General features: G+C 34.6%; 1 protein-coding gene across 1 annotated transcript in view; it reads left to right on the plus strand.

Annotated features, from left to right (window-relative positions):
* The window catches only part of LOC136041084 (cell cycle checkpoint protein RAD17-like), a 181891-nt gene that overhangs the window by 92494 nt on the left and 67941 nt on the right, over nucleotides 1–21456 (plus strand). The window contains exons 6-8 of the mRNA XM_065725637.1: nucleotides 10460–10623; nucleotides 11795–11974; nucleotides 13392–13618. Of these exons, the coding sequence (XP_065581709.1) occupies nucleotides 10460–10623; nucleotides 11795–11974; nucleotides 13392–13618 (571 nt within the window). The remainder of the gene's footprint in view (nucleotides 1–10459; nucleotides 10624–11794; nucleotides 11975–13391; nucleotides 13619–21456) is intronic.

Below are 21456 nucleotides of genomic sequence, written 5' to 3' on the forward strand. Positions count from 1 at the left end.
GATGCTGGAGCAAAAAAACTAAGACCCAAACGGCTGAAGAAACTATAGCCTTCCTTTTTGGGTGCGGGCCTAGTTATCTTTGTAAATCAACAGATCCATAATTTTTGAATTCTTATGGATGAAAAGTGTTGTAAGACCTAAGTCCTTAGTTTTGCTTATTTATTTTCAGGGGTCATCATGACAATCCTGGCGAAAATGTGGTACTCCTGTAAAATTCTTTAAATTGGAAATAACCAAAAGAAAAATATTATAAAATGGTTGTATTATCAAACAGTTCGTGGTAACTGTAGTAAGGAGCGACCCGGCTCAATAGTAACCAAAACTCTAAAAAATGCAATTTTGATACTAATAGATACATCAAAAGAATCGAATTTTAATGCTTATTTTAAATATATAAGTTTCATCAAGTTTAGTCTTACTCATCAAAAGTTACGAGCCTGGGAAAATTTGCCTTATTTTCGAATATAGGGAGAAACAACCCCTAAAAGTCCCAGAATCTTAACGAAAATCACACCATCAGATTCAGTGTATCAGAGAACCCTATTGTACAAGTTTCAAGCTTCTATCTACAAAAGTGTGGAATTTTGTATTTTTTTTTTTTGCCAGAAGGATCACGGATGTGTGTTTTTTGTTTGTTTGTTTTTTCTTCCCAGGGGTGAGCGTATCGACCCAGTGGTCCTAGAATTGCGGGAGGGCTCATTCTAACGGAAATGAAACGTTCTAGCGCCCTTTTTAAGTGACCAAAAATTGGAGGGCACCTAGGCCCCCTCCCACGCTAAATATTTTCCCAAAGTCACCGGATGAAAATTCTGAAATGACCATTTTATTCAGGGTAGTCAAAAAAACTAATAACTATGTCTTTGGGGGTGACTTACTCCCCCACAGTCCCCTTGGGAGGGGCCAAATGTTACAAACTTTGACCAGTGCTTACATATAGTAATGGTTATTTGGAAGTGTACAAACGTTTTCTGGGGGATTTTTAGATTGGAGGGGGGGTGGTTGACTAGGGGGGATATGTTGGGGGAACTTTCCTTCGAGGAATTTGTCATGGAGGAAGAAAAGTTTCATGAAGGGAGCGCAGGATTTTCTAGCATTATTAAAAGAAATAAAACAATGAAAAAATAAATATGAAAAAGTTTTTTCAACTGAGAGTAAGGAGAAGCATTAAAGCTTAAACAGAACAGAAATTATTACGCATATGATGGGCTCACTTCCTTCTAATCCCTCGTTCTTTACGCTAAAGTATTTTTAGTAATTTTCTCTATTTATTCTACGGTTTTTGTGATTCAGGGGTCATTCTTAATGAATTGGGACAAAATTTAAGCTTTAGTGTTAAGAGCGAGGTACTAACGAGGGGGTGAACCCCTCCATATACGTAATAAAAGCATGAGAATACAGAAGTTCGTTACGTAAGCTAATTTGTAAGCTACGTATATCTTTCACTATTAAAAAGATTCGTAAAAATTAAAAGTTTTAGCTGTCTGTTTGAGTAACCACAAAATCGAAGGGTAACTAGGCCTCCTCCCCCGCTCCTTTTTTCTCAAAATCATTCAGTCGAAACTAATAAATAGGCAAATTTCGTTTTAATTATTCATCTGTGGAGAGCCAAAATCAAAACATGTATTTATTCAAAAATGTTCAAAAATTAAATTAAAAAACAAGTTTTTTTAACGGAAAGTAAGGAGCGACATTAAAACTTAACACGAACAAAAATTACTTCGTATATGAAAGGAGCTGCTTCCTCATCAACGCCCCACTCTTTACGCTAAAGTTTGACTCTTTCTCTTAACTCTACTTTTTAAAACAGTAAAAAACTTTAGCGTAAAGATCGGAGCTCTTTTACGCTTTACGCTTACATTTGGGGGGACTACCATTTAGGGGGGCCCCAAAAGTATTCTAAATGGATGTAAATATAAGACACCATAGGAAAAATTCCGATATTTTGAGAGGGCATGGGCTCAAAGGGCTTTTCCATGCGTTTGTGCCTGGAAGAAATGGACCTGGTTGCAAAACGAAAGACCTTTATCAAGGCACGTAAGCGAAAAGGTCCCGCCTCCTCTTGAAATTCAGAGGTTTGTCGGTTTTGCAATCTTTATATTTTCTTGTATAATTAAGCTTTTTTTAGCGGAGTTGGTGAACTCTCCTCGGAAATAAATTACTATATGCTTGCCCGTATTTAGTCACAATTCATTAAACACGTTTTTAGTATTTTACAGACTACTCACTTTCTTTTGTAGCTTGTCGTACCTTCATCCTCAATTTTTTCCTTGGTTTCTTGACCATTTTTTCTAAATATCCGCAGTTACTATGGTAAGACTGACGGACTGAAGACCATTTGAAGGAACCGCCAAAAAAGTCGGAACACGAAATTTAAACATATCATCCGTAGTTACTTATCTCGTTCCTAAGAGTGCATCGCTTCACCGTGCCCCCACCCCCACCCTTGATGGATAAATATTCAGCCTACTCTATATATTCCTGTTATATATTACGATAGTAAACAACAAATGGTAAAGAAAAGGATATCGCTTTTTTGAGATATAATGGAAGGGCGCAGGCGCCCGTGTTTCCTTCCAATTTGTTCAAAAATTTCTTTCAAAGGAATTTTTTTCTAAATTTATTAGGGTACATTAGGGTGTATTTATCACATTTACGAAATGGGTCAACTCTGATTGTTCAGTATATTTACGGAGGGGCTGAAAATCGCAAAAAAGACGTTTTTCCAAATCTAGGAGGGAGGGGAGGGGGTAAAAATCCTTAGTAGGGCGCAGGCCCCCGTGTTTCCTTCCAATTGGTGCCACTGCCTGTTGGTTTTTAAAAGGATTTTTTTTATAAATTTATTAGGGTGTATTTATCACATTTACAAGATGGGTTAACACTGATTGTTCAGTATATTTACGGAGCGGCTTATGGAGTAGCCAATAAAGTAAACGTTAGCCAATTATCAGTGAAAGTCGTCTGTATATGGTGATTTATCATCTTTTATTATATTGTACTTGTTTTTCTATTGTGCTGAGTCCCTTCTTGCGTACTGTTGACATGTTTTTCTTCCATCGTTGTCTTCTCATTCGGCGGAAAATCGTCATTGCATTGTTTTTAGCTACATCGATGTATTCCCGTATATTGATATTGCTATAGAATCTCATGTATTATCTCGGTAAAATAGTTTTTTTTTATCGATGTTTTGATCTGTGATATGTTCGATCTGAATAATATCGATCGGTTGTATCGACGATAGGGCTTTGGGAGTAGAAATTACAATAACCAGTAGACGATAATTAAGCGAATAAATTAGCCAATATCTGAATATTCAGTCAAACATGATTAATCTTCTTCTTATATTTATTTTTTACTTACGTTGCAAAAGGTTTATTTTCTTTATTTATATTCTTTATTATTTTCTTTATTTATATTCTTTTAATAATATATTTATTATTTAATAATATATTTACTATTTATATAAATATATTTATATATTTATATTATTATTTACTATTTATATAAATATATCTATATATATAAAAATAAGTTGTCTGTGTGTGGATCAGGTGACGTCACCTGAAAAAACTGGATCAGGTGACGTCAAAACTGAAAAAACTAAAAAAAGGCAAAAACTACAAAAAAAACTAGAAACTAATAAAAAAAATAAAAAAGCTAAAAAACTAAAAAAACTAAAAAAAGGCAAAAACTACAAAAAAAACTAAAAACTAATAAAAAAGCTAAAAAACTAAAAAAACTAAAAAAAGGCAAAAACTACAAAAAAAAACTAAAAACTAATAAAAAAAAAAAAAAAGCTAAAAAACTAAAAAAACTAAAAAAAGGTAAAAAACTAAAAAAACTAAAAACTAAAAAAAACTAAAAAAAGGAAAAAACTGAAAAATAAGCTAAAATAAAGGTAAAAACCAATAAAAAACTAAAAAAAAAACTGAAAAAACTAAAAAAGGCAAAAACTACAAAAAAAACTAAAAACTAATAAAAAAAGTAAAAAAGCTAAAAAACTAAAAAAACTAAAAAAACTAAAAAAAGGTAAAAAACTAAAAAAAAGGAAAAAACTGAAAAATAAGCTAAAATAAATGTAAAAACAAATAAAAAACTAAAAAGAAAAAAAGGAAAAAACTAAAAAAAAATTTCATCTAAAAAACTAAAAAAAACTAAAAAAGGTAAAAACTAAAAGAACTAAAAAAGAAAAAAATAAATGACGACACTCAAAGAGAAAGCGACCAGGACAAAAGGAATGTTCGATTAGCAATCAACAAAGCACCGGGACACAGGGAGTATAAATGACGACCAGGACATAAGTAAAAAAAAAAAACTAACAAAACTAAAAAGAAGGTAAAAACTACAAAAAAACTAAAAAAAGGCAAAAACTACAAAAAAAACTAAAAACTAATAAAAAAGCTAAAAAACTAAAAAAACTAAAAAAAGGCAAAAACTACAAAAAAAACTAAAAACTAATAAAAAAAATAAAAAAGCTAAAAAACTAAAAAAAACTGAAAAAACTAAAAAAAGGTAAAAAACTAAAAAAACTAAAAACTAAAAAAAACTAAAAAAAAGGAAAAAACTGAAAAATAAGCTAAAATAAAGGTAAAAACCAATAAAAAACTAAAAAAAAAACTGAAAAAACTAAAAAAAGGCAAAAACTACAAAAAAACTAAAAACTAATAAAAAAAGTAAAAAAGCTAAAAAACTAAAAAAAATAAAAAAACTAAAAAAAGGTAAAAAACTAAAAAAAATAAAAAATAAAAAAAAACTAAAAAAAAGGAAAAAACTGAAAAATAAGCTAAAATAAAGGTAAAAACCAATAAAAAACTAAAAAGGAAAAAACTAAAAAAAATTTTCATCTAAAAAACTAAAAAAAACTAAAAAAGGTAAAAACTAAAAGAACTAAAAAAGAAAAAAATAAATGACGACACTCAAAGAGAAAGCGACCAGGACAAAAGGAATGTTCGATTAGCAATCAACAAAGCACCGGGACACAGGGAGTATAAATGACGACCAGGACATAAGTAAAAAAAAAAACTAACAAAACTAAAAAGAAGGTAAAAACTACAAAAAAACTAAAAAGAAAAAAAAAACTAAAAACTAATAAAAAAACTAAAAAATCTAAAAATCTAAATAAACTAAAAAAGAAAAAAAAAGGAAAAAAATAAAGGAGAAAAACAAAACTAAAAAACGAATGTATATACAGACCGGGACACCGGGATACAAATGACGACCGGGACACAGGGAATATAAATGACGACCGGGACACAGGGACACAACTACAACGGGGACACCGGGGGAAACAGGGGGATATAAATGACGACCGGGACACCGGGACAGGGAATGGTCGATTAGCAATCACCATCAACAAAGCTCAAGGGCAATCATTAGAATCATGAGGTATAGATCTGAATACAGATCGTTTTCCCATGGACCATTATATGTTGCATGTTCAAGAGTCGGTAAACCTGACAATCTATTTATATGCAAAGACAATGGGACAGCAAAGAATGTTGTATATTCGCAAGTTTTACGTAGTTAAAACCATATATATATATATATATATATATATATATATATATATATATATATATATATATATATATATATATATATATATATATATATATATATATATATATATATATATCTATATTCACAGGTGGGACATAGGGACACAACTACAATGGCGCGTAACTATTATGGCGCGTAACGACTTACGCGCGCGGGGGGGCTTGGGGGGGGGGGGCGCGAAGCGCCCCCACCAACTAGGTGTTGGGGTGGCGCGAAGCGCCACCCCAACAGCTAGTATATATATATATATATATATATATATATATATATATATATATATATATATATATATATAAATATATTATATAATAATATATTTACTATTTAATAATATATTTATTATTTTCTTTATTTATATTCTTTATATTCTTTATTTATTTTTTACTTACGTTGCAAAAGGTTTGTCTTTTCTCTGAATAAAGTGATAAATATTCAGTCGAAATTAACTTGTTACTTGAGCAAGCCTCTTGCAGTGACTTTTTGATTCAATTCTTTTCCGAAAGTTTGCTGCATAAATTGCTTTCAGAGCGCAGATCCCATTTCTAAAAGGATTTTTCACTGAATTTTCAATAATTCAGTTTCCATTGTTGTTAAATCCTTTTCCAATTTCACGGAAATTGACCTTTTCACTGGTGTTTGTGAAAGATTGATTTAAATGAAATTTTGTTGGTATGAAAATGGTATTCACTTCTCAAAGCCGATCCATTGTGACTCCCTTTTTTGAATGGCTTCGATTCTAGGCGCAAAGGCACAATGGCAAATTAATGAACTTATTTAATTGATTCTTTATATTGAAAATCCTCAGCCACGTGTACATGCCTTATATACACCCAGTTCTTCAATTCACCAGTTCTGTATGAGTGCCCATGTGACTGAGAGAAGATCCTTCGCTTCATCGTCTCACGGAGAATAAACGTCTGTCCCACAAAACTTTTTCGTCAAATTGACAGGCTTCATTACAAAAAAATCCTCTTTGCTATAAAAAGTCCAGATTATACCAATATATCCCTGGTATAGGTCCGAAAAACCTCCTTTAGTGAAATTCTTCTTATTCTTGTTTGACTATTTGGAAACGCCACGCTTGGCACGTACGCAGGGGGGGACTTCACCCCCCCCCCGAAATTTTGTGAAATGTTTAATTTTCCCATGTTTTCTTGGGATTTCTGACATATGTAGGACATTTATTAAGAATCTAGATACATCTGCGAAGCCTTTTTTGGGGGATTTTACAACATGCAATTATCCGGTCAAGTCACTGCTTAATTATTAACCCATTTTCTGTCTAACTTTTTACCGTCTTTGAAGTAATTAGCAATTGTACTTTTTTTTTTTTTTTTGTAAAAAGAGTTTGCTTTCCACAGCAAAATAGAATTATCCTTGATATTAGGGCGTTTATCCCCCCTTTTCAGGATAAAGTACATCTTTAAATGGATCAATTTTGGAAACTATCATTTTTCATTAAAATCTACGTTTTTGCAGTAGAAGAACTACCCCCCACAGCACCCATATTGCACTTTTAACCCTAAAATTTCTCTTTCAGTGGGATATAATAGATTAATCACTGGTTCTAAATCGCCATGAACATAACCTGAGCCTAAGACGTACTTTTGAGGCTTCAGTCTTCTTCCCCCATCCACTAAAATACTACAGATTAAGGTTAATTTGTATTTTCCGATATACGTGCTATTTGCATTACCAAATAAAAAAAGTGCTACTTTATATCTGCTGTTTCGGAGGTTTTGCCCCCCCCCTAAAAATTCCTGTGTACGTGCCTGCGCCACGCATAGCCTAATTTCCAAGCAATCCAAGGTGGTGGGACTGCTGAGACCAAAGCTTGGTTCTGATTACCAATCAGGGGTCAATCCTACTATACTACCACTGGACATAACTGTATTTACCATTCCTATTACACAAAGTGGTTTGAACTTAGATACTCCTATGCCAGAAAATAATCTTGCTGCCCCACAACTGTAGTTTTTCCTTGAGAACTTAAAAAATAGTTGCCCCAAAATATATTTGACCCTGTGTCTTCAGGTGGTTGTCTTTTAATTCAAAATTTTGTTTTTTATCTATCAATTTCATCATGTCGTAAAGATTTGACATGTTTTAGACAAGTTATTCTCGTCAAATCGTGCGGCTTCATTACCAACAAAAGACACCTTTTTCTTTATGTCTAAGGTTTCATTCTGCTCTCAAATTAACAAAAAAAAAAAAAAAAAAAAAAAAAAAATACTGCGACCGTTTTTATGCTTCTTGCGCGTTCTAAAAAGGTCTTTTATTTTACGGATGGTCAATAATAATCATTCATTTCACGTAAAACCTCTCTATGCGTAACGACTATTAGGCTACACCATTGATCGACAGCGTCTGCTCTGGAGCTGGGAGGCTATTTAATAGCTTTTCAATTTTGCTTTCAAGATAGCTTTCATTTCCCTCTCAAATTTAAAAAAAAGAAAATGCGGAGACTATTAAAATGCCTCCTGTGTGTTCTAAAAACAAATTAGCCTAACTGGTCTATGACTTCAAGATGGAAGAACATCCTTAAATTGTTTCTGGATATGGCTGACTTTGAAGTTGAAGACACTGCGCTCTTATCAGTAAGTTTTACATCAAGAGGAGTAGAGTTGTCAAGGTCTTTGCGTCATCTACCAGCTGGTAGGAGCAATAAGTCAAACATTTCATACTCTTCTATTAGCCTTGTAGGATTATCTTAGAAATGGCTGCGGAATCAGGATTCTATTTCCTTAGAGACTGACATTCTTATAGGCAAACATTTAGTACTGTTTTTTTTTTTTTTTTCTTAAGAATCATTTGGAGAAGCAACTTTGCATGTAATATTGCACCCAGCTTTATAGATATATCTGGACTATACGCTGCGTGAGGCTGTCACTAGTTGCGGGGTAGAGGGGGCCACTGTCCCAAACCCCTTTATATAAAATAGATTACTATTTTCTCACGAAGTCTGTTATGCTCTAATAGGGACAAGTCTTAAAAAAAAACTCTTAATACCTATTGCTTAGTGTTAAATCCAGTTATTTCGAACTACTATTAGTTTCTCCCTTCTACTCTAAAGTGTATTTCCGAGGCATTTTCATGATTCATTTACATGGTATTGACAAAAGCCTGAACTAAATCACGCCATTGACTAAATACTATTGACTAAATTGACTACATACTATTGATTAAATAAATTGACTAAATCACGCTATCTCTCACAACACAGGAAAAAAAGAGAAAAAAAACTAAGCGTTATTAAGGCCGTGTTAAAGCGAACTTGAAAAAATCGAGCTTCAAAATTGAGGTTAGGGTAGCCTTCTGTCTCTGAATTCTCTTGAGACCGTCGATTGTCAAAAACCCTTCAAATAGCACTTTTTCATTGGCGGAAATAGCAGGTAAATTATACCAGCTTGTCAATTTGGTCTCTAGGGGAATCTGAAACGATTCTTTTCTGGCAAAAAACTTGTAAAAATTTCAGGTAGCTGAAAATATTAAATGGGATTGTTCGAAAACAGGAAAATAAATCGAAAAATGGTTCCAATCATCTTACAGGTTATTGTCTTCTGCTCATGATAGTACCGGTTTTTGTTCTAAAAGCAATATCCTTCGTAGAGTACACTTGTGTAAAAGAGTTAGATTTTTTCTAAGGTTTCTAAGCAATTAGAGGAAATAGAGCAAAATCCTAGCAAACATTTTGTAGCATCTTCAAGAAGCTACGGCCTGATATTAAAAGCGGTATCTTCCGTCAATGAATACTTGAGTACTTTTTAAATATAATTTTTCAATTTTAACGTGGAATTCGAGTTCCATCAGTTCATTTAATCACGACCTTAATGACACTTGTATAAAACGGAATAAAAAATTGCTTTGGGGGAGGGTAATGAGAGAAAGCATTAACTTACTGTGTAAAATACAGTACATTGATATGTCATTAATAACCAATCCCTATAAAGTTACGACTACGACTCTTCTTGGTGCTGCCAAGAGCGACGCATCGCCCTTTGATCCTAAAGTTGCGTTAACTTTGTTTGAACAGGCATAAAATTACCTTTGGAATAACGATTCCGTCATAATTTTGATGTTCAGAATCCCAAGCTCACACTGTTTAAGTATTAGCGAAACACGTTAGAAATATCCATAAAAAGTAGGTAATACTTTGTTTGCAGTGTAAAGAGCAAATTGAGAAACGCTTCATTATTGACGGCTTTTTAATCAAGGTATACCTGAAAATATTTCAGAGACACTTAAGGTTGATGTATTATTTTTATACAAGGTTGGCTAGTAGGCAGTTTTGGCAATACAGACTTTCCCTTCCCCCCATCATTATGAAAAATTGCGTTGAAGCACTCGCTCTAAGGTACATAAGGGCTAGAAATTTGTGTCCTATATTCAATTCGCCGCAGCCAAATGGCTTAGCCCCTCGCACTGAAAAATCCTGAAAAACCATATCACCGTGATTGTTATTTTGTTATGATAACTGTCCTTCATTACGATTGATTTGTCTCTATTCTTGTTTTATAACCTTCAATATATCACTGAAGGAAGGGGAGTTTGACCTTTGCTTCATTTGGATTCATATGGATACTAATGTATCCATGGTTCAAGAACTCTAAATCCGTTGATTTTGAATTAAGATCAAGTAGTTGTGGGCATCAAGCCATGGCTAATTGTAGAAAAAGCCAAGGCAGATAGTCCGAGTGAGAGGCAAATCTGACATAAGCCCTTTTTGGATTGCAAAAAATGATGTCAGTTCAGAGTTTAAGAGTTCTTGAACCTAGTGAGGACTTTTTTTCAGTTTTAACCCTATTGCTACTGGATTAGGATCCGAGTCTTAGAAAATAATTGCCGTAAATGAAGGATGTGTTGACGTTCGTAGGATTCTTAATCTACTAAGGACTTTTTTCAGTTTTAACCCTATCGCTACTGGCTCCATGATCCGAGTCTTAGAAAAAATAGCCGTAAATGAAGGATATGTTGACGTTTGCAGGAATACCTTAGAAATATTGGCAGAATCAAGTGGAGGAGATGTTAGAGCCGCCATCAACGCTCTTCAGTTTGCCTGCCTGAAAGGTAATATTTTATGTTTGAGCTAACCAGAGTGGCCAAATGTTGCGCATTTGCGCCTTTTGTCGCTTTGTTGAGGTGGTTGCGCATTAATTTTTTTCAAATTGGTGCTTTTTTGTGGTGTAAGTAGTTCATTCGGTGCATTTTCATTAGAAAAATAGAACTTTCAGCGTATTCCCACTTTTTTGGTGGTGCAACATTCAACCATACATCTGACAACACTGCAGTTCACTAGTATTATACGGACTATTACATTTTTATGGTGAGGCAAGAAGGATAAAAAAAAATCTCTCATAGTGTTCTACACCACCATTTTAATTATGAGTACTAAATTCTCTGGATTTTTCTAAATTTATAAGTTTTCCGGTAACAGTCTAACGAGCCTAGAATGCAATGAAGCTATATTTCTAGCCTTTCAGATGTTTCTCTTATTTGTTCTTATCTTATTTAGGGGGTAATGCAATGAAAATTAAGCAGGGACTATTTTGTGCAGCTATTAATATTCTTTTCTATGGCTGTTACCTTGCTATATTTCTAGCCTTTCAGATGTTTCTCTTATTAGGGGGTATTTGTTTTTATCTTTTTTCAAGAAAGTGAGAGGATTTAAGGTTTTCTTGTGGTCGCATAGGATCAGACGTTTGTGCAGAGATTGTGCACAAATGTGTTGTGCAGAACTTCAGAAATGTAGGGGATAGTATTTGCTACTATTCTAGGCTTTTTTTGTATCCCGTATTCTCAAACCATTATAGGCTAAATTTAAATTATCGTTGCGGGTGCACTAGACGGTCTTGCCTCTGGGAAATGCACCTTTTTATTTAAACTGCCATTATAATCTAGAAATCCAGTGTATTCATGTTAAAATTGTCCACATCAAAGCCCTTTCATCAAAATTGGTTTCTAGAGAAAGTTATTTTGGGAGAAGGTAATGGAAGGAGTACAAATTTGAAGAAATCCCTAAAATAGCTGAATTTTCTGGAAAACGCAATTTTTTTAGGAATAATAACTGAGTGGTGTGGGCCGCAAGAACATATTCGTCGTTATAAAGTGGAGTTCCATAGCCTTTTCAAACCGCGTTCGCGGGTTCAAATCGATGTTCTGTCATCAATCTCTGATTTTAATTTTCAGCATTTCTTCTAATCACTTATGCAGTACAATCACAAATTTCCTGTTTTTTCAGGATGTGAAAACTTGGATAAGCTTTTCCATTCTCAACTTCCTGTTTCAAGCAAAACTGAGAAGAAAGGAACCAAGAAAAAGTCCATCAAAAAGCAAAGCCATGAAGTTTTGGCTCCCATTGGAGGAAAAGATGCTAATCTTTTCCTCTTTCGTGTCCTTGGCAAGATTCTCTATGGTAAACGTAAGTTCTCTCCTTTGCTCCCTTTCTGTTTAGGTTAACATTTCCCTACGAAGGAAAATTCATATAGTTTTGCCGCGAAGGAATAGAGTTTATTTGTTTTATAATGTTTTAGATAATATTATCAAATACTATCTAATATTTTGCCACTGAGAAGTAGAGAGTTTACGTGTACAATATCTTGTGGCTCAAATTTAGTTCTTTTTACTGACATAAGATTAATCGAGCTCTGACATGGTGGGCTTATTATTTTACCTTTCAAACAGTTCGTGGTAACGAACTGTAGTAAGGAGCGACCCGGCTCAATAGTAACCGAAACTCTAAGAAACGAAATAGTGATACCAATAGTTACATCAAAAGAATCACATTTTAATGCTAATTTTAAGTATATAAGTTTCATCAAGATTAGAATTAGTCATCAAAATAAACGTGCCTGAGAAAATTGCCTTATTTTAGAAAATAGGGAGAAACACCTCCTAAAAGTCATAGAATCTTAACGAAAATCACACCATCAGATTCAGCGTATCAGAGAACCCTACTATACAAGTTTTTTTTGTTTCAAAAAGTAGAGTTGTGACAGAGTCAAACTTAGCGTAAAGAGCGAGGCGTTGTGGAGGGGACAACCTCTTTCATATACGGAGTAATTTCTGTTCGTTTTAAGTTTTTATATCGCTCCTAACTTGCAGTTAAAAAACCTCGTTTTTTTTTATTTCATCACGTCGAAGGAGCAACATGATTGGCTTAAGAAAATACGTCAGATGATAAACTAGTAGAATTTAAGGGCACTTTTCACCAAAGAACCGTAAAAAAAGGATCTATCTTTACTCTTTCATTTTACTAATTAGGAAATCGAAGTATTATAAAAAAAACTTGAAGTTTGTTATCGCATATATTTCCACTTAAAGCTTTATATAGTTTGAACTTAGGTGTCTTTTTGATACGTTGATGCAACATATTATACGATATCAAATGCCTCTATGTGACGATTCCAGTCTTTCCAGTAAGGGACATCAAGTGCCCTCTGCTGGGAAGTGCCCCGAATAATGGACACTTCGTAAAGACTGATTAGGCCTATATGACATACCTTTCATGCAAGTTATCGGCAGGGCCGTATCCAGAACTTTTTTTGGTGGGGGTGGGGGTTACAAATGAAAATTTTTAGGGGGGATATAAAAATCATAAAAAACGCATCAAAAATTTTGTTTGTATTCATTTTTTTCGCGTGTTTACGAGTCACGGAAAAACGTTTTGGTAGTCGGACAAACATTTATTAAAAATCGATGTCAGAGTTTGCCTCCAAAAATCTTAGACTCATTGGTCAGTGCCATGCCTTCACAGCTTACAGGAATCGAGTTCGGTCTGGATTCTCAAACACTTCCTTCAATTATGTATAATAAAATCGGATATCTTGTTTCTATAGGAAACCCTGAACTGGAAATCTACGGCCTCCCTCCGCACCTTCATAATGAAGAAAGATGTCAGTTACAAGCTGTACCAGAATTATTAGTAGAAAAATCAACTGCTCAGGGCTCAACACTGGCCTTATTTCTTCACGGAAATTTTCCACCTTTTTTTAAGAAACTTGAAGATTATTCAAATGCAGCAGAAAGTCTTAGCTACGCAGATTATATTGCAAGCCAGTGGACTGTAAGTTTTCCAACTTTTTTATTAAGTAAACAAAAATTAAGCAACTGCTATTGCATTTGTGAAAAATGCAATTTTTTTGTTGAAAATGCAGCTGCTTCTCTTTTCATACTTTTCTTAAGCAGCTTGCATATTATTCAAATGCAAAAGGAGGTCTCATCTGCGCAGGCTATATTGTGAGCCAGTGTATTGTGATTTTTTCGGTTTCTAGCTAGTTTCACCGCGGAAAATTCTCCTCCCAACACCATCTCCCCTTCGTCCGTGGAAAATTTCACCCGGAAAACTCCGGGCGGACAAATCCCCTGAAAAACTCCCCAGCATGAAATCCCTTCCGTAGGAAACTCGTGCAAAATATTCATTCCGTGGATGAAATATTCCCCGCTCTGATTAGGTGCGAAAAAAAAGGTCATGTAAACTTCGAAAAAAAAGCTAAAAGAATCACAACTTTACTAAAAGATTAACAAAACATAGCTAAAAACAAAAGGTTAAAACAACTTAGTCAGTTCTAGCTTTACGTCCTTGCTATTTCTATGCTTCTAGTATAGCAAACAACCAGTGTTGAATGTAAGTACTCTTGTTAGGATTAATTGTGACACTTATGCTATAGTTCAATAATTTTACCTGAAAAAAAAAAAATCTGGAAAAGGCTAGTTCTGCCAGAATATTGTGATTTTACGGTGTCTGACGATAAAATTTGTAGACTTATTTTACTGCGAGAGAGGTTGCAAGACCAGTGAGTAATATTAGTAATATTACTAAGTTTAATAGTAATAAACTTAGTAATATTAGTAATAATTAGTAATATTTGAAAAAAATTTTAAATTTCATATTAGTAAAAAAAGTAATATTAGTAGTAGAATAATATTACTCACTGTAATATTAGTGTGGGTATCTAGTATCTACGTAAAAAGTGGATTTGGATTTATGCTTAGACGTCCCTCTAGCCTCGAAACGGCGAATCCGCTTTTTGTGTTGTGTGTGTAAGAAGGGGCGTTTGGCCCTCCCCCAAGGTTCCATTCCCCCTAGATTTTGCTAATATACCAGAGGTCAATGGCCTTCCTGATAAATTTTGCAAAATATACTTGTATAGCCCAGTCAGGATTCCCCACCTGCTACATCTGAGACTTAATGGACGTAATGGGATAAAAGTAGAATTTGCTAGTTTTTCACAGCTAAACTTACTCGAACTAACTAGCGTAGAATTTAAAAAACCTAGAATATACTTCCAGTAGAAAACGGAATGTTTGGGGGGTGAGAATGACTTCGAAAAACCTAGTGATAAAAATTTGTATATTCACTTATTTCTCCCTATCCGAAAATGAAAAAATTACAATTGTATGATATTATCAAGAACTATAAAAACGTCAATACGGTCCAATTGCATGGAGCTTATGCACTAGCGCCAACAAACAATTGAAGAAGAAGAAGTATACGCCGCATATTCAGTGTAAGCCTCCTTGTGAGTGAAGGGCCGTTTGCCCGTTGATCAAATCTGATTCTTAAAAAAAGAACTAGAACTTTCAATTTCCAATCGAATGAGCCCTCTCCAAAGTTATTACGACTACCCCTTCCACAAAAGTGGTGGTCGTAGGTTTGACAGGGGATAGCTGCTGTGTGTTTACATTTCACTCAGTCCTAAAATAATTTTCTCTTCTTTGCGAAAATTTCCTTGTAAAAGCAGGAAAAACGAACTGGGAAGTTCTTGAGAGGATTTAACCAGTTCGCAGTGCCCGTCTTCCGGAAACAAGTTGGTGTGTCAAGTGGCTGGTGAGGTTCAGAAAGAGAATTTTAATGAAGAGCGTTAGGGAATCCACCGTAATAATTCTTTTTACTCGAAAGAAGGGCTCTCCATGGTCAGATATTTAATTTAACTTTCCACCTTGAAGCAATGTAACGTCCGCGTGAAAGAATTCAAAGAAAATGGTCCTATTTTAGGCAAGGTCAGTCATGAGTTCTCCAAGACTACAATGGAACCTCATTGCCAATTAGTTTTAGCCAGAACCTGGCACTACGCGGGGAGGGGCCTTCGGTCCCCCCTGAAATTTTGTGAAATGTTTAATTTCTCCATGATTTCTCGGGATTTCTGGCAAAAGTAGGACATCTATTAAAAATCTAGATACATGTGTGAAGCCTTTTTGGGGGGATTTTACAGCATGCAATTATCCGGTCAAGTCACTGCCCAATTATTAACCCATTTTCTGTCTAACTTTTTACCCTCTTTGAAATAATTAGCCATGGTATTGTTATTTTCTTTTGTAAAGAGAGTTTGATTTCCACAGCAAATAGAATTATCCTTGATATTAGGGCGTTTATCCCCCCCCCTTTTCAGGATAGCGTACAGCTTTTAATGAATCAATTTTGGAAATTATCATTTTTCATTAAAATCTACGTTTTTGCAATAGAAGGACTACCCCCACAGTACCCATATTGCACTGTTAACCCTAAAATTTCTCTTTCAGTGGGATATAATAGATTAATCACTGGTTCTAAATCGCTATGAGCATAACCTGAGCCTAAAACGTACTTTTGAGGCTTCAGTCTTCTTCCCCCCATCCGCTACAATACTACAGACTAAAATTAATCTGTATTTTCCGATATATGTGCTTTTTGCATTACTAAAAAAGAATATGCTACTTTATATATGCTGTTTCGAAGGTTTCCCCCCCCCCCCCGAAAAAAACACATATTTTCACACATATTTCACTGACATATTTTACAAAACTTGAAAGGGCATGATTTTTAGTCGAGGGCCAATAGGCCATAATTTGTTTTTAAATATTTTTGATTTGGCACGTAAAAAAATATGACGAATAGGTCAAAAATAGCAAACAGTTCGTGGTAACGAACTGTAGTAAGGAGCGACCCGGCTCAGTAGTAAACGATACTCTAAAAAACGGAATGTTGATTTTCCGTTTAGAAAAACGGAAAAGATTTACATCGAAAGAATCGGATTTTCATGCTGATTTTAAATATTTAAGTTTCATCAAATTTAGTCTTTGTCATCAAAAGTTACGAGCCTGAGAAAATTTGACTTATTTTGGAAAATAAGGGGAAACACCCCCTAAAACTCATAGAATCTTAACGAAAATCACACCATCGCATTCAGCAAATCAGAGAACCCTATAGCAAAAATTTCAAGCTCCTATCTACAAAAATGTGGAATTTCGTATTTTTTGCCATAAGACGGATCACGGGTGTGTGTTTATTTTTTTTTCCAGGGGTCATCGTATCGACCAAGTGGTCCTAGAGTGTCGCAAGAGGGCTCATTCTAACGGAAATGAAAAGTTCTAGTGCCCTTTTTAAGTGACCAAAAAATTAGAGGGCACCTAGGCCCCCTCCCACGCTCATTTTTCCCAAAGTCAACGGATCAAAATTTTGAGATAGCCATTTTTTTCCCTATAGTCGAAAACCATAAGAACTATGTCTCTGGGGATGACTTACTCCCTCTGGGGGAGGGGCTGCAAGTTACAAACTTTGACCAGTGTTTACATACAGTAATGGTTATTGGGAAGTGTACAGACGTTTTCAGGGGGATTTTTTGGTTTGGGGGTGGGGTTGAGGGGAGGGGACTAAGTGAGAGGATCTTTCCTTGGAGGAATATGTCATGGGGGAAGAGAAATTCAATGAAAAGGGCGCGGGGTTTTCTAGCATTACTATTAAAAAAAAAACAATGAAAAAATAAACATGAAAAAGTTTTTTTCAATTGAAAGTAAGGAGTAGCATTAAAACTTAAAATGAACAGAGATTATTACGCATATGAGGGGCTCTAAAAATACTTTAGCATCAAGAGCGAGGTATTTAGGAGGAGATAAATACCTCGTTCTTTATGCTAAAGTATTTTTAGTAATTTCAACTATTTATTCTACGGCCTTTCTGATTCAGAGGTCATTATTAAGGAATTGAGACAAAACTTAAGATTTAGTGTAAAAAGCGAGGTATTAACGAGGGGACAAACCCCCTCATATGCATAATAAAAATATAAGAATATAAATTTTTGTTACGGAAGTTAATTCTTAAGTTACGTATATTTTTTACTAATATAAACGTTCGTTAAAAATTAAAAGTTCTTGTTGCCTTTTAAGTAACCGAAAAATTGGAGGGCAACTAGGCCTCCTTCCCCACCCCTTATTTCTCAAAATCGTCTGATCAAAACTAAGAGAAAGCCATTTAGCCAAAAAAAAGAATTAATATGCAAATTTCATTTTAATATTTTATGTGCGGAGAGCCAAAATCAAACATGCATTAATTCAAAAACGTTCAGAAATTAAATAAAAATAACAGTTTTTTTTTTTTTTTACTGAAATTACATATAGTAATGGTTATTTGGAAGTGTACAGACGTTTTCAGGGGGATTTTTAGGTTGAGGGGGGAGGTTAGAAGAGGGGGATATGTTGAAGGAACTTTCCTTGGAGGAATTTGTCATGGGGAAGAAAATTTTCATGAAGGGAGCGCAGGATTTTCCAGCATTATTTAAAAGAAAATGAAAACAAATATGAAAAAGGTTTTTCAACTGAAAGTAAGGAGAAGCATTAAAACTTAAAACGAACAGAAATTATTACGCATATGATGGGCTCACCTCCTCCTAATACCCCGCTCTTTACGCTAAAGTATATTTAGTAATTTCAACTATTTATTCTATGGCTTTTGTGATTCAGGGGTCATTCTTAAGAAATTGGGACAAAATTTAAGCTTTAGTGTAAAGAGCGAGGTAGTGACGAGGGGGCGAACCCCTCATATACGTAATAAAAACATGAGAATACAGAAAGTTCGTTACGTAAGCTAATTTATAGGTTTCGTATATCTTTTACTAGTAAAACATTCGTATAAAATTAAAAGTTGCAGTTGCCTTTTTAAGTAACCAAAAAATCGGAGGGCAACTAGGACTCCTCCCCCGCTCCTTTTTTGTTCGTAATCATTCGATCAAACTATGAGAAAGCCATTTAGCCAAAAAAAAAAAAAATGCAAATTTCTTTTTAATTATTCATCTGCGGAGAGCCAAAATCAAAACATGCATTGATTCAAAACGTTCAGAAATTAAATAAAAAAAAAACAAGTTTTTTTTAACAGAAAGTAAGGAGCGGCATCAAAACTTCAAACGAACAGAAATTACATCGTATATGAAAGGGGCTGCTTCCTCATCAACGCCCCGCTCTTTACGCTAAAGTTTTTTACTGTTTTAAAAAGTAGAGTTAAGAGAAAGAGTCAACATTTAGCGTACTACTTTAGGTACTACTTAATATAATTCTATATGCTAAGATGAAGCCACTCTATTCAGCTTCGAATTGAAATTTTACCCATTTTTTTTATGTAAAAAAAGTAACGCTTTTCGGCCCTATTGCAGGTACTAAATACATTTAAAACATACTAATAAAACAGTTGCGAATTAGACACCACCAGCTACTTGACAAACTAATTTACTGAAATTATTCCATCCACATTCTACGTTGCCGATGTGATTAAAATCCTCCTTTTTGTTTTATTGCAATGTTGTGGAAACTTTAGTTACAAACTTTCGGATTTATTTACTATAACTATTACTTTAACGATTAACTATGGTTTATAACTATCAAATGTAACTTATTAGCACTGCTACTGAAAGCTCATTGCCGCACCATGCCACCTGAGGCGTACACAGCTGCGGTAGCTGCGTTTCACCATAATCTGTTTAGAGCTGCGCTCTTCTTTCCCTTTCGTGAAATTCCCGTATCCTTAAAATCCCACTTTCAAGCTGCTCTTAACCCTTTCGATGATATTTTGCTTTTTGTTCAGCCCAAGACAGATTGTCATAAATCATGGTTTGGGTAACCAAACCATGCCTTCCTCCATCCAGAATATAATTATGTTCCTCCAAAATTACTACATTATTGGGAAACCTATTCTTATATATAATTTATATAAACCTAAACATAGTGTTTCCCATTATAAATGGGAAACTTAAACTAAATTATAATTTATTACTAACCATTTTCCTCCTAAAAGAAGAAATTTGGGCCATACATTATCCTTCACGGCCTAGCCACTTAGATCTAATAATTTTAACTTTTATTTCGGTCTAGCCCATATGATCCCCATCTTTCGTATTTCATGTTTAAAACTTGAAACTTGTTTCGCCTTTTAGATAGTGGACATTCTATTATAGTTAAAAGAGTAAGAAAACTGAATCACAAAAATCAGTGCTCCTTGATATACTACCAAGAGCTTATCCAGGATTTTTGTCTGGGGACGGGGCTGATTATTTTTTTTTTTGGAGGGGGGTACAAAAAATATTTACGATACGAATACAAAATTTGTTTGGTACTTGTCTATTAAACGAAACACACTCGCGAAGTGAAGTTAGCCTTTATGAAATATAACCTTCATATAACCTTTAGTTTATTTGTGCTATATATTTGCACAATAGGGAGGAGGGTTGGGGTAAAATATTGGACAGCGCCCCTAACCCAACCCTACCCCTTCTCCTCCACCTCACTAATATGCAAACATCTAGCCAAAATTCTACATCTCTAATGGATTGTATCACCCGTTACTTGTCCTTGTGGCTATGAAACCGGTTTTCTGAGATCTAACCTAAGCGTAATTCTTGAATATGCTTCGTTTAATTAACGAGTACCATTTGTTTATATGCATTTTTTTTTCTTTCAATTTTTAGGATTCGTACAACTTTTTTTCGGGTGGGGATTAAAATCTGGGACCCGCCCCCTGGATAAGTCCATGTATACGACCATTCCAAGTTCAACATTCAAACTTTGATAATTGTTGAAATAATTCTAGCTGCATCTACGATGCTTCGGGCAGCATAATATGAAAGAAGTCCGAATAAGATGATGGAACCACATCCTTCATACAGCTTATTGTTTAACATACATTCATCCAAACAAACACCTGAAACCATTAGTGGATTCCTTAGGAAAAATATATGGCATATCATTTTCAATATTTCGAAGTGCCCAGGTTTAAGAGCCATTTTTAACCGCCGTCATCACTGTAGCTTTTAGTATTCTGATATTATTTAGACTTATTTTCCTATTCTTCCAACCTTCCAACCTTAGGCCTTGGCTATTCTTCTTTTTTAACTTTACTGTGGTGGCCAGCGTTTACCCCCCCCCCCCTCCTGCAGATAATAGCTCCACCCCCGTAAAATATATCCCCGTTGAAAGGAAATTATTCCCGAAAATTTTCTCCCCACTGAAAATTCCCCCAGACAATACCCTCCCCCTACAGAAAACTCCCCCGAGAAAAATATCAGTATGTTTCCCAATAACAAATACTATCTTTTAGGAATGGACAAGTTACAAAACTTAAAAATACACTTAAACTTCTGCAATGGGGTTCTCTGATTGTTTTGTAGTTAGGGAGGGAGGGAGATACCTCAAAGGGTGTATTTTAATGCCAAAACATTCAAGCTCTAATTGAGCCATCAGATAAATAGAGAATTAGTTCTAAGGGAGAGACGAGGGGAGGGTGGAGAAAGAAATCGATGTATAATCGCCAGGGCCGTAACCAGGATTTTTTGTTGGGGGTGGGGGCTACAATAGAAACTGTAAAAATGCATCAAAATTTTGAAGTTGATATATACTCGCTTGTGATTTCTGGGAATATTTCTGATCTACGCTGTTATTATGAAAGTAAAGAGTAACATTAAAACCCAAAATGGGCAGGATATTTTCCGGGGAGGGGGTAAACACCAAGTAAGGATTCAGCATCCTTACTAATGATGCTGCCTAAGTGATAGAAGCTGTTCAATCGGTTGATCTTCTCATTTCCCGATATCAGCTCTTTAGTTCTTTGACAAAAAGTTTTGTCAGATCGTGGTTTAAAAAAGTAAAGGACTGAATTAAAGA

Source organism: Artemia franciscana, chromosome 21 (assembly GCF_032884065.1).
Source record: "Artemia franciscana chromosome 21, ASM3288406v1, whole genome shotgun sequence".
NCBI lineage: Eukaryota > Metazoa > Arthropoda > Branchiopoda > Anostraca > Artemiidae > Artemia > Artemia franciscana.